This window comes from Zonotrichia leucophrys, chromosome 2 (assembly GCF_028769735.1).
Source record: "Zonotrichia leucophrys gambelii isolate GWCS_2022_RI chromosome 2, RI_Zleu_2.0, whole genome shotgun sequence".
Lineage (NCBI taxonomy): Eukaryota > Metazoa > Chordata > Aves > Passeriformes > Passerellidae > Zonotrichia > Zonotrichia leucophrys.
The window spans coordinates 106,485,716-106,499,251 of NC_088171.1; the positions used below are offsets into that span (position 1 = coordinate 106,485,716).

Sequence of the window (13,536 nt, forward strand, 5' to 3'; positions counted from 1 at the left end):
CGGTCGTAGAGAGAGGTAAGGTCACTGCTGAGCCTCCTTTTCTCCAGGATAAACACCCCCAGCCCCCTCAGCCGCTCTCCATCGGACTTGTGCTCCAGACCCTTCACCAGCTCCGCTGCCCTTCTCTGCACTCCATTTCATCTATTTGTTTTGCCTGGCTTACTGTTTGATTTGTTGGGTTTTCTTCCCCTCCCACCGTTCCCTTGGTTACTTCCTGAGATAAAAAACAAACGTTAGCTATTTAATTTCTCCCTTTCGCGTTACCACCAGCCCAGCTCAGGCCGCCTCTGTCCCTCAGCCCCCGGGTGGGTAGGGCGGGCCAGGCGGAGGTTCCGCCGGCAGTTCCGCCTCCGCGCTCCGCACGCCGCCGGTGCGGCCGCGGCCGTGCCGGTGACATCACCGGAAAGGCGGGTCAGCCCCGGCCAATGGGCCGCCCGACGGCCGGGGGGAAGCGCGGAGGACCCGGAAGGTTTCGCAGTCGGAGCGTTGCTGCCCCGCGGAGAGAGCCCGCTGCTGCTGCCGCCGCCGCCCGCCCCTGCGTGCCCCATGGACTCGGTGGGAGTCGCTGCCGCCGCGCCCGACGCCGGGCCGGGCCCCGCCTGGCAGAGCAAGGTGAGCGCTGTGCCGGCCCGCGGGGCCGCGCTCGACCCTGTCCCGGCTCCGGGGAGCCGGGGGAGCAGGAGGAGAAGCACCGAGGCCGTGGAGAGGGCGCTGCGAGGTGGTGCCAGCGCCACCAGCGTGGCTGTCACTCGGTTGAACGACGCGAGCGCGGTTTGCTGCTACCGGCAATTATCTCCTTGGTGGTGAGAGCTGTTGTGACAGCCTGATAACTGAGCCGCTTCCTTCCGAGGGTGTTGGAGAGAGCGAGCTCGGTTATCCCTGCGGTAGGCAGCGAGTCCCGGCTTGCCTGGCTCGGCGTTCCCCAGTCCCGCCTCCCCGAGCCAGGTGCTGTGTCCCTGTGCCGTTTTGAGATTGCATGTTTTACCATGGCTGACATTTCAGGGCTCCAGGAGCGGGGCAGGAAGCTGGGCGTAAGCTGCTGCTGTTGGGTTATTCCAAGAGAAGTTTTACCTAGGTTGTGTGTCTGCTTGTATGCAAACCTCCTGGGGAAGCTGTACCCCTGTCTCCAGAGGGTACCGACGCTGACAAACTGACGTTTTTCCCTTCAACCCCCGTTCTCTCTATTGAGTTTATGAAACTACTCTTTGAGTAGTTCCCCGAGTATCTGTAGAAGAGCCCTTACAAGATTACATGAGCTTATTTTGGAGCCAGCAATTGCTAATTATCCTGATTGTTGTGTTGCCACTGCACAAGTCTTGCTGACTTGAATAAAATGTTTATTTACAGTGTCCGTGGGGAGCCCCTAGCACAACATCAATATCATGTTCTCTTGCTGATGTCATGAGTGAACAGCTGGCAAAAGAATTGCAGCTGGAAGAAGAAAATGCTGCTTTTCCTGAAGTGGTTGCGTAAGTCTAAGTCCTGGATTAGTGCTCTCCATAGTTGTGATGCCATCTTCTCTCTCTTGTGCATTTTCTTACAATGTGCTCAGTGCATGGCAATATACTAAAAGGCAAATGCCTGTTGCCCCTAATTCTGCTTCCTCAGATCTTCTTCAGTGAAGATGGCTTCCCCAGCTAAAAGTCTTCCTTAGATTCTCTTCTCTGTTGCTCTTCCTTCCTTATTGATGTTTTCTTTGCATTTTCTGGGGGCGTTAACACAGTCTGTAAGCTATATTTAGAGAAATGTCAGAAATGGATTTTTTCTACTCTTTTAGGAACTCTTGTCAACAGTGTACAATGTTATTTTGAGAACCATCAGGTGTATCACCTGTATCCTACCTGTATCCTACCTGAAAGCTCTAAACAAAGGCCAAGAGCTTACTGGTTCCAAAATTGTGCAAATTTTGGCTGTCTTACCTGTGAAGCAGAAAAAGCAACACTATTTGGGATATTTTAAACATATAAATAGGTATACACATACATACACCTGTATGCCTTCTTTTTTTTTTTCCTGAAGAACATCTTAAAAATAGAGCTTAATGCTTCTTGCTAAATGGTAAACAAGCAAAAATTTAAGTAAAATTTGCATTGTAAATAGGTAGCAAAGAGAAATGAAGTAATGATCTATTAATATTTAGTGTTGGCTTGGAGAGGAGGCAGACAGCTGAGATCCATTCCTTTCTGTCAGCTCTGCATGAAGTCTGTTGTATAGAGTGGGAAAGTGGTATAAAGCAGTGTTTCTGCTTAGATTGCTGTGTTTAATTTTTTAAAAATTCCCGTTTTCATCTTCTGTAGTGCTGCTGAAGGACCATTTATTACAGGAGAAAATATTGACACTTCTAGTGATCTAATGCTAGCTCAGATGCTGCAGATGGAATTTGACAGGGAATACGATGCACAGCTTCGGCGTGAAGAGAAGAAGATCAATGGAGATAGCAAAGGTACCTTCATCAGAAGGAATATTTTTTCTGTGGAGCTATTCTTGGCACTTAGTTTAAATTGGCAGAGCTATGAGGAAGTGGCAAATCCCTGATAATCACAGACATGCTTATTTGTTTTTTTTCTCAAGTCTCCATATCCTTTGAAAATTATCGGAAGGTGCATCCCTATGACAGTGACAGCTCAGAGGATGAGGTTGATTGGCAGGATACCCGTCATGATCCATACAGAGCAGGTATGTGCAGCTTTAAACAATACAATTTCTTCAGCCAACAGACCTGAGAGTATGCGAGAGTTAAATTAGGTCTTGTTTTAATATGAGGAGAGACACTAGGTACATTTAAAATCAGGTCACCTCAATGGGAGGTGTCAGCAGGAGGTTGGGTGGATAACTTCAGGCTTCTGTCTGCCAGTATATTGGCTGAATCTGGCAAAATAACCAGTGTACATGGGAAGTATTGTGGGAAGTATTGTGCTCATCTGTCATCTACATTTGGATGATGTGATTACATGTAATTTGCATATAATATCGAATACTCCTATCATAGCATGCCAGAAATGTGTCTGACACCCCAGAGAATTAAGTTGTGACATAGCCAAAAGAAGCTGTCCTGCTTAGGATAGGAGAAGACTCTATTAAGATCATACAACTGAAGTAATTTATTCTGTTTTATAAATAAAATTATATTACTTTTGCAGATATTGTGAGACTTCTATGAGCATTGGTTATGTTTGTTTAGATGTAAAGTTTGGTTTCTTTTTCTCACTGCTGGCAGATAAACCTACTACTACACCAAGAAGGGGTTTCATAGGAAAAGGAAAAGATATTACTACAAAACATGATGAAGTGGTATGTGGAAGAAAAAACACTGCTCGCATGGAAAATGTAAGTGAAAACTTAGGGAAACTTAATTTGTGTAAAACTGGAATGCTGCAGTTCAGCCAAAGAACTAATGCTTGTCCACCAGTGCTGCTGGGTAGGGTGCTGACTTTTCTTTTTTCCCTGTTGCATGAAAGCAATGCAGTCTTTGCTTTATTGGTTACTCTCATTGGCAGTTTGAGTTTTGTGAGTTTTCTGTTTAAAAGTGGTTTGTTATTGAGCAATTCAAGGATTTGCACAGAACTGTTTTGGGAAAACAGAACTGTCAGCAAGTCTGGCACACAAACCAATAAAACACAAAAGGTATTTTTGAAAACGATAGACGTTGTGTAATCTTTCTTCTAATTAATTTTGTCTGATAAGCCAAGTAACTTATTTTCAGTCAATTGTTTGACTTACAGCTTTTTAGTCTGTTTATCTTTAGTACATACCTTTCATTGTTTTTAGGGTAACTGGTGCAACTTCTGTAATAAGGCAATGCTGCAAGTGCTATTTTTTGCAGGATGTTAGGCAATCTCATATCAATTTGGGCAGAACTTTGAGTTCTGTGTTTAAAGCATTGTGTTTGTTCAATGTTGTCATTATGTTAAAAAAGTGGGTTTCACATAGGTCCAAATCTATCATGAGTTTTTCCAAATCAGAATGAGAAATTTCTGTTTGTGCCAGCTTTTGGCATCTGCTAGTAACAATGCTTAAATTCCTATTATTTCTGCTTGTAGTTTGCACCTGAATTCCAAGTTGGGGATGGAATTGGGATGGACTTAAAGCTGTCAAATCAAGTCTTCAATGCCTTAAAACAACATGCATACTCTGAGGAACGTCGAAGTGCAAGGCTCCATGAGAAGAAGGAGCACTCCACTGCTGTATGTTTTTCATAAGTACTCCTTATCTTGTGGAATTGCTAAACTCTGCTGGGTAACTTCTTGCAACATTCCATTTTTAGTAAAACAGCTAAGCAACATTATGTTAACATTGTTGAAGGAAATTATATCAGCTAGCTCCTTCTAGAAAAAGGCTTTGTTTGAGCTGCATTACTGTGAGAACCATGTTGAAGTAAGAGCAAGCAGCTACTGTTTTTTTCTCTTTGTCTTTCTAAACTTGTCTCTTAATCAGCTATGTTAAATAAACTCCTGGAAGTTATTTATAGAAACGTCCAGAGGACTAATCCTCTGCAGTTGAATCATATGGTTTTAAATATCTGTCTTCATAACAAGTTTCAGGCAGGTGAGGTGACCTACTGACCTAATAATTTAGGAGTTTACTTGGTAGACTGTATGGGTGAGCTTGAAGTAGGGCCTCTGGTAATTCCTGATGTGAACTTCTTCAAATTTGTGTGTTTTACTTTGCTTTATTGTTACTTATATCAGAGAAATATAATACTTGGGATATTATGATTAATGATTTGTAAAGGCTTCTTGAAAACACTGTAGAAAGTGTTGTTGAGCCACAGTCTATATGTGCAATTAGTAAAATATTCTATGTGCTGCACAGCTGATGGGAAACTAAGAGTATTAAATCATTAAATCAGTCCTGGACAGATTTGCTTTGCTTCAGATGTTTATTTTGGTTTGGCTTTTTTTTCCTCCCATCTGTCAGTTGAGAGAAATTTTATTAATATATTATTCTTTCCACTAAGTTGAGTTCTTGTGATATATAAATATTCTAAACTCATGATAAAGCAAAGAATTGCTTTATTGAATTGAGTATTCATGTCTTGCCTGTTAATCTTATTCATCTCTTGTAGGAGAAAGCAGTGGATCCTAAAACACGTTTACTTCTGTACAAGATGGTCAATTCTGGGATGCTGGAGACCATCACAGGCTGCATCAGCACAGGAAAGGAATCTGTTGTTTTTCACGCCTATGGAGGAAAGTGAGTATATTGTTTGTTACTGATGATAGCTTTAAGTACAAGAGATGATTTAAAAAGCAGAAAACACAATCATATTTAAACATCTGCACCTTTTTTATTTCTGAGACTTAAAGGCTGTATTTGTCTATATGCGGGTAATAACAAAATCTGAAAACCAAATGATACCAACCATAAAGTAAAAGAATCCCCACTTTCCTCCTTGGAGGCTGTTAATGAATGGGGACAAATCCACCATGCCTTTCTGTGGAAAAATATGTACTCTTTTTATAAAAAAGAAATCTTGAGATTTTTGACAGGATCTTTCCACTGACCTGCCCTAGACCACAGAGCTGTCAAAAGGATTTTGGGCTACCTGGAGGTTGTCTTTCCATAGAGATTGCTCTGTTGCCAGCTCTGTATTTGCAGCTTAGTGGAGCTTCTGTTTGTTACTTTCAGGTTATCTTGAGAATAGTGTTGGGATACTGCTCATTTCTTGAATCCTTCCTGCCATACTGGAAGGATTAGAGTGCATTATGGCAACTGCATTGTGTTTAACCGACTTTAAACCAGTGATGTTTGAGAAAGAACTAATAAAACTCAAATACAGATAATGTATTTAGAGATGTCAGGGAGAAAGTTGGAATTGGGGAGAAGAGATGTGCCTTAACAAATTAGGAGAGGTAATCTGTTTGATAAGCAATTTATAATCAAAATGCCAAAACCCAAACATTCAAATGTAAGTTTAATCATAGAATTGTTATAAGTTTAAGCTGGCTTCTAAATGTGATAGAAAATTAGATCCTCTCTTATATTAAAAATAGCTGTATGTGGCAATATATAAAAACCCAAACCCATGCATTTGCTTGTAAATATGTGAATAGTTAACTTTGTTATATATTTGTCTTTTTCCATGAGCAGTGCAACTGAAGATAAAGTTATTCCTCCAGAATGTGCCATCAAAGTGTTTAAAACAACTCTTAATGAATTCAAGAACCGTGACAAATACATTAAGGATGACTACAGGTTTAAAGACCGCTTCAGTAAACTGAATCCACGAAAAATTATTCGTATGTGGGCTGAGAAAGAAATGCATAACTTAACAAGGTAAAGACAGAACAGTGAAGTGTAGTTGCCAAATGCCTGTCAGTTTCCTGTTCTCTGTTTAAGGAAGACACTTTGTCTGGGTATTTAACTTTTAGGCCAAAATAATATACAACCTGGCACAGATTGAATAAGCTCCTGGGTTTTTTTACAGTTTAATAAGCTGTGTCAGCATATTCAGTGATTTTGTAGCAGAATTTACAGGCTCGTGAAGTTAACAGGTTCTAGTTGTAAAAGTGATTAATGATTAGTGAGCATTTTTAGATTAACTTACAATTTCAGAATCTGAATTTTCCTGTGTTAAATACTGTACAATATATATAATTATTCAGTTTTTAATTCTTTCAAAGACTTTACTTACTCTGGATCAGTTTTTTTACACAGCTCTCAGATTGCAAATGAGGTATCAGGAACTAGAACTTTGGGGGCTTTGAAGCTTCTGTTCTGTTTTTCTTAATCAGTATCTATTTTCTGATCCACAGAATGCAAAATGCAGGAATTCCTTGTCCTCAAGTGGTTATCCTTAAGAAGCACGTCTTGGTTATGTCTTTCATTGGCCAGGATCAAGTCCCAGCTCCTAAACTAAAGGATGTAACACTTAGTAGTGAAGATATGAAGAAGGCCTACTATCAGATTCTGAATGTAAGATGATGCTGATTTCTCCTCCAATTCTGGGTTGTATTTTGTTTTAAGGGAATAACTGTAAGGACAGATGAGCACATATTTACTTTTCAGGATGCTTACATAATTGTCAAGGTACAAAGTCCAAAGTCTTATTTTGCTGCTGTTTAATTTGTGACTTAGAATCAGTAAGACAGTATGCACTGAAAAAATGCAATTAAATTTAATCTAAGTGGAAAACATACTGGAATTTGATGACAAACATGCTTAACAGCAGAGGAATTGTGAGCAAGTAGTCCTCCTTTTACAGAAGCAGTATGTGGTTTAGAAAATTCTCTGAAGTCTTTCTGGGCTTACCAAACACTTCATTTACAATGCTTAAGCACTCTTCAGTGGATTGCCCGCCCCCTTTTCAGCAAACCTAGAAACTGGAGAATTAATTAGAACATTGCATGGTGGATGCTTTAATTTCCTATTATCTGTTTGGTTCAAACACACCAGCTGCTAACTGTCTACTCATTATGTTATAGATATTAAAAAAACCAATCAGGCAACCAGCCCCACAGCTTGGTAACAGGAGTGGTCTAGGTCTCAAATGAATGAGACCAGTGAGCAGCACAGCTGTGACTTAAGTGAATTTGTATACTGGTTAGGACTCAGTTTCTACAACCGTGAGACTTTCTTCCCATGTGATAGGAGTGAAAATGACATCTATTTAGAGAATATGCTTATCTGTCTCCTGCACTTGGACTGCTTGGCAGAGCTGACTTGAGTTTACCAGAGTAGCTCTTCTGACTTTGCCAAAGCTAAGCTCAGTGATAAGTGATAAAAAGCTTAGTTTGCTGGCATTTTGCCAAAACTGCAATTCCCTGGATGGAAGTGTATTGAAGACTTAGGTAAAAATTATGTAAATTATGTGGGTGATTAGGGAAAGGTTGGTGTTGTTTTGGTGGGTTTTTTTTAAGTCATGCCAGCAGTATTTATTTGGAGTATAGCATGCTTCCTTCATTAATTTGGTCCCTTGCAGATGATGCAGCAGTTGTATAGGGAGTGCAACCTGGTCCATGCAGATCTGAGTGAATACAACATGCTTTGGCATGATGGGAAGGTGAGTTTGTTCTTAATTTGGGGGGGGAAAGTTTAATCTACTGTGAAACACTAATACAAAGTGAATTGCTATTTCTCTGTGACTACAGGTCTGGCTCATTGATGTCAGTCAGTCTGTGGAGCCAACCCATCCTCATGGACTTGAGTTTTTGTTCAGAGACTGTAGGAATGTTTCACAGGTAAGACCTCTTTGTCTGACAATCTTCTGTTATGCTGCATGTTTTCTAAGATACAAGATATCGTAGATATGTAGAAGATTACTCTTGCATATTTTCCATGCTGATAGTGTCCTTCTCTGAAAGTGACAAAAATGTGGAAAAGTAAAATTATGCCACTAGAAGTGAAAGCTTCTTTCAGTTATGTTCATCTGTGGGTCAGCAACAACAAAAATGTAATTTTGGGTAAATGTAGTAACTGGGGAAAGTCAAAGGAATATTTTGTTCTATGTAGTAAAGTGTTTAATGTGTGCTCTTTACATGGACTAGTTCTTCCAGAAAGGAGGCGTGGCAGAAGCACTTAACGAGCGGGAACTCTTCAACGCTGTCTCAGGTTTAAATATTACAGCTGACAATGAAGTAGACTTCCAAGCAGAGGTATAGCTTTCTCTGTCTAACAATTTAAATTTGGTTAGCTATGGTATTATATTACCTTAACTTTCCAGATTTAGTTTATGTGATTGCTGTGAGTAAAATTTCAGAAGTCATTCTGCATGTCTTTTTAAAACCTTGAGTATTTCAATTTAGTACAAACATTTCCAGAAACTCAGATTGACAGACCTCTCCACCCCCTTTCCTGATACCCCTGCTCCCAGGCAGAAAAGACTTCATGTTGAGTATATTTGCTTCATTTCAACATTAAGGCAAATCTAGTGATCTGCTTTAGTTTAAGAGCTGTTGTCTTGCCTTACATATATTAAAGGCTGTAGAACAAAAAGAAAGTTGGGTTAAAAATAGTAATTATTCTACTGCTAATTTTTCATGGTTTAGATGCCAATTTATTTGAAATTAAAGTTTAGGCTAGCATTTTTAATTTTGAAGCTTAAAATCATGCTAATGTAAATATGGACTTAGGAATCTTTGGTCACTGTTGCCTTTTAGTTTTCAACCTTTGGCTGTAACTGCTCAAGGCCTGCGTCTTGATATCAGATTTAAAAAAACTACTTGTCAAATGTTCCATATTCTTTACTTAAAGTAAGGGCAATGTGGCAATTCTACCCTCCCTAGTTACTAATAACAGGTTTGTGCTAGACCAGCATGGAATAGGTGGGAGCTGATAATTAGGTGACTCCTGGGGCAGGTGGTCAAAGTAAGAAAGAGATAAAGGAAACACAGTGCCACAGTTCCACAATCTCTGTGTCATTGGAGAAAGGCACACTTCTGTACTTTGAGGAATACAGCTGAAGTCTTAAGAAATCACTCAGTCCTCTCTGGTGCATTTTAGTTCTGTAGCTTCAAACTGTAAAGGAGTGCTGCTCATTTTAGTAACTTGTTAAGAACAGATATTTCAAGGTGTACCTGGCTGTATTTGAGCTGTTACATGGGACTGAATCTTTGAAATAGCAACATTTTACATACCTGCTCTGGCCTCAAAAGCTACTTTTTAATGCTGTTGAGAAGCCTTCTGCTGCTGGCATGGTTTTATGATTTCAGTGTGGTTTTATTTTTGCCTCTCTAGATTGAAGCTTTGGAGAAGATGAATGAAGATCACGTGCAGAATCATGGAAAGAAACTGTCAACGTTTTCTAGTGATGGAGACCCACCTATATATGATGAATAGCACTGAGTTTGTAGCTGCTGACAAAACAAAACACAAATTTACTGCTTCTAACTACGTTGGTGCAGTGGTAAATGTCAACTGCCAATGTCAAGAGAGTGGTTGGCTGGGAATACCAAAATGGAAAACACAGCAAGCATATGGTGATGCCTCAGTGGTTTGCTTTTTTTATTAACTTGTCCCACACATCAGGCTGGCACTGTGAGAATGGACTGTCACTACCACTTTGAACAGACTGACAACTTCACCAATTGCCCAGTTACATTAGACTAATGTAGCTCAGATGGTCATATTTTGCACGATTCAGAGCTTACATATCTTTTAGTCTAAAAAAATTAATTCTAAAATCATCTATATTGTCTCAAGTATCTAGTGGGAAAGCACACTAGAAGAGTCCCTCTCTTTTTTTTTTTTTTCCTAATGCAACTTGGAAAACTAATGAAATATTGTTTATGGACACAGTGTTATTCATCCATCTCCACCAAGGGCAAAATGAAAAGGCAAACTATGCACTGCAATCATATGAAAATTTAGCAAAGTAATATATTTATAAATGCAGAAGTCTGGACTTTTTCATTTGAAGTACAGGGAATGTGGCTCTAATAATCTTTGTAAATACTGTTGGGTATTATATGGGAAACATATTTGAAATCCAACCAGCAGAGGACTTCCTTGCTGACATGCCAGGAAATCCTGAGTCAATGATGTATAATAAAGAGTCAGTTCAGGTAGCTTCACTCTTAATACACAAATGGTTCCAAGAACTTGGTGTAAGCCAAAACCAAAACTATAATAATCCTGTCTATACTTAGAATATCAGTTTGGAGCATCAAATATTCTTATCCTAGAGATAATCACAGACAAATATAAGTATTCTTTTTGCACCTGTAAGAAAAAAAAGCTTTGTTTAGAAATAATGATAACTGATACTGGTTTCCACAGTCTGTTTATTCTTAATGTCAGTCTTTTTTTTTTTTTTTGTGAGCATCTTCTAAAAATCTACTGATGTTTCTCTCCAAAAAACGCATTTAAAGATGAACTGATGTGGTGGGATAGTTTGGAATTAAGGAATTCTAATCAACTTCTTTTTAACTGATTTCTGGTTTGTAGTTTCTGATGCTGCTCTTTATCAAGCAGAATATAGTGATGCTACATGTGACCTCACAGTGTGCTGTGAAAGTGACTTTTTAATCTCTTTTTGTTGGAAAACTGGTGGTGAAGTAAAAATTTAAGATCTTGTGGTGGTATTCTTGCATGGTTCTTTGCATCACGGAGGCCTTCACTGATCTTTAGTGCTTCGGTAGAGCAGTCTGAAGGGGGTAGGACCACACAAATTCCTTACAACAATATAAAAATTACTGTTTGGGGTGGGTACTACAGGAACAGTAAACAACCTTGGTTTTGCCAGTTTCATCCCAACACTTGGATTCTTTTCATTTTTCTAAATCAGACAAGTATCTTGCATTTACCCCTTACTTTTGAAATAAAGGAGCTTGTATCTTTCAGATCCTTAAGTCTGTTCTGAATTTCTCAGTGAAACAGTTTCCCAAAATAAGGATGTCAGGGAAAAGACAGACTAGGTACTGCAAGGGAAGTGCTAACCTCTTTAGGAGGACTACAAGCTGCTGTTGACAAAGATATCCCGATCTCCTTCAGAAGAGAAGGCTTTTGTTTTTTTAAAAAAAAGATATTCCTATTCCCTGCTTATAACTAGTTTTAATATTCTTAACATTTGTTGGGGGGGGAGATAGAACAGTTGCTAATGCCTTAAAATGTTCTTGTACAAGGAAGTTTTTGATTGCTACAGCTATTTGCATGAAGAGAGAGGAAGAAGGCAGAAATAACAGGAAGCAAGGAGGGTGTTTTTTGAGCTATTTGAAACAGGTCCCTGCTTGCATCTCTGTGCTTGGGCCACAGCCTCCCTTGTTACTGTCATTTTTAATTTCTTGCTGAGATCTGTCTAGCACAGGCTTAAGAAAACCAAACACGCCCAAAATAAATGAAGCAATTTTTCTTGAGTCTAATTGAAAGCTACTGGGCCCAATTATATGATATACTATCTATTATACAGTATATAATATATCTTGTATATTAATATATTTTCACTTCCAGCAGTGAAATTCGCTCGGGAATTTGCTTTGAGATTTTAAGACACCTGGGCATGTTTCCAAGTAGTTGAAAACAAGAATTTGCTAAAAGAAGCATTTTCCTGGAGTCCTTTGAAATAAAAGGTTCCAGGATTATTATTGGGCAATTAGAATCTTAGTTTTGAAATTAGGCATTAAGGTTTATTACTATCAGATGAGTTACAAGTTGTATGTGTTATTTACTCATCTGCTGATTTCCCCTAAAAGATACCTCAGTTTGTATTGCGGTTGTAGGAAGTCCATGCTGGTTTTTAGAGAAGTAGAAAAGGGTAAATGTCAGTAGAATTTCTTAAATTTTCACCCTGGATTAACTAAATTTCTGGCTAAAAAGCAATAAATTTTGTTACTCTGTAAAAAATTGTAAACTTTAAAGTACTTCAAATGCTTTGGATATACTTGTAATCTCCAGTTAACAGAATTGTTTGGTGATGCAGGAGGGTTCTGCAGAACAAACAGATCATTATAATTCTTAGTTGTGACTTTAGTATCTTTATGTGAAATATCTTTAGTATCTGATATGAAATTAGTGAAGGTGGACTGACTGGGTCACAAGTCATCCATTAGTTGTTTCATTATACTGTATTAATATCTGGTACTTAAATTTCTATTTCTCCCATATGAAACTGTGCTACCATTTTAATCTGAAATTTTTAAAATTGTTATGATCTTAGTCTTTTTTTCCTCCCTCTTTTTAAATTTTCCTTTCTAAACCAATAAGCAAATACATAGTTGATATTCTCACACAATTCTAGATCATAATGTAGGGCTTACAGCTAGTGAGCTAAGGCATTAGCCAGTGCATCAACAAAAAAAATGCCATCGCTGTTTTGTTGTCCTAACTAAAATATATGCTCAGCATAAATGCTGAGGACCAAGCCAGACTTTGATTTCAATAATGCTTCATTAATATTTTTCCTGAACTATTTTGCAACACTTAAACAGCAGTTTCCCGCCAAGGAGCAGGATCAATAGTGACAGTGATGAAGCAGTAATTGTGGACAAATAAAGGCAGATCTCAGAAGCAGTTGTTTCCTTTTTTTTCTCCACATAAAAATTTTAGGTTTGTTTTAGGTTTGTTGGTTTTAAGATCATTATAAACGACTGGGCCAAAAGCCCCTGTCTGCTGCTGTGGCCTCCATGCTTGGTTAAGAAAGACAGTGGGTTTGCTTGCCTGACATTTTAAAGTCCATTAACTTTGCTTTTAAAAGCAGAATAAATCCTCCCAGCTAGAGCAGTGCCCCGATAGGTGACACGGGTTGGAGTCAGAGCTTACGCCGGCATCTTTATTCCCTGTTTTCCCTCCTCTAATATGTGCCCTCCTAAATATTTACAACGTGCTCCCGCACTGTAACGCGGTGGTCATCCCACGTCTTTCTTTTCGCCAGCATCCACGCCTTTCCTGAAGCAGATTTTGCAGCTTCTCAGGTTTCCGTTTCCATTTGTTAAGTTCACTGATACCCTTCATACACTGGCGTTCAGGGGTGCCGGACACATCCCTTCCCCCAGTCTCTCCCAGCAGCGCTCCCACTCCCTGCTCCCTCTCCTGGGCCGCTGCGCCTTTAAGGCGGGAGCGCCTCGCGTCACGCGCGAGGGGAGTGTAAACAGGAAGCGGCCG

At 39.5% G+C, this 13,536-nt stretch overlaps 1 protein-coding gene across 1 annotated transcript; it reads left to right on the forward strand.

Moving 5' to 3' along the window:
• The first annotated feature begins 295 nt into the window (after positions 1 to 295).
• Positions 296 to 11,011, forward strand: RIOK3 (RIO kinase 3). Its single transcript, XM_064705971.1, has 13 exons — positions 296 to 612; positions 1,348 to 1,469; positions 2,298 to 2,443; positions 2,572 to 2,676; positions 3,218 to 3,327; positions 4,041 to 4,184; positions 5,066 to 5,193; positions 6,091 to 6,276; positions 6,756 to 6,915; positions 7,922 to 8,002; positions 8,091 to 8,180; positions 8,487 to 8,594; positions 9,676 to 11,011. The coding sequence occupies exons 1-13, from the start codon at positions 547 to 549 to the stop codon at positions 9,775 to 9,777; spliced, it is 1,548 nt and encodes a 515-aa protein (XP_064562041.1). The 5' UTR covers positions 296 to 546; the 3' UTR covers positions 9,778 to 11,011.
• Positions 11,012 to 13,536: the final 2,525 nt, after the last annotated feature.

Coding starts and splice junctions, on each gene's coding strand:
- RIOK3 (XM_064705971.1), top strand. CDS start 547: ATGGACTCGGTGGGAGTCGCTGCCGCCGCGCCCGACGCCGGGCCGGGC. Junction 6,277..6,755: donor GAAATGCATAACTTAACAAG/GTAAAGACAGAA, acceptor TCTGATCCACAG/AATGCAAAATGCAGGAATTC. Junction 8,181..8,486: donor ACTGTAGGAATGTTTCACAG/GTAAGACCTCTT, acceptor TACATGGACTAG/TTCTTCCAGAAAGGAGGCGT.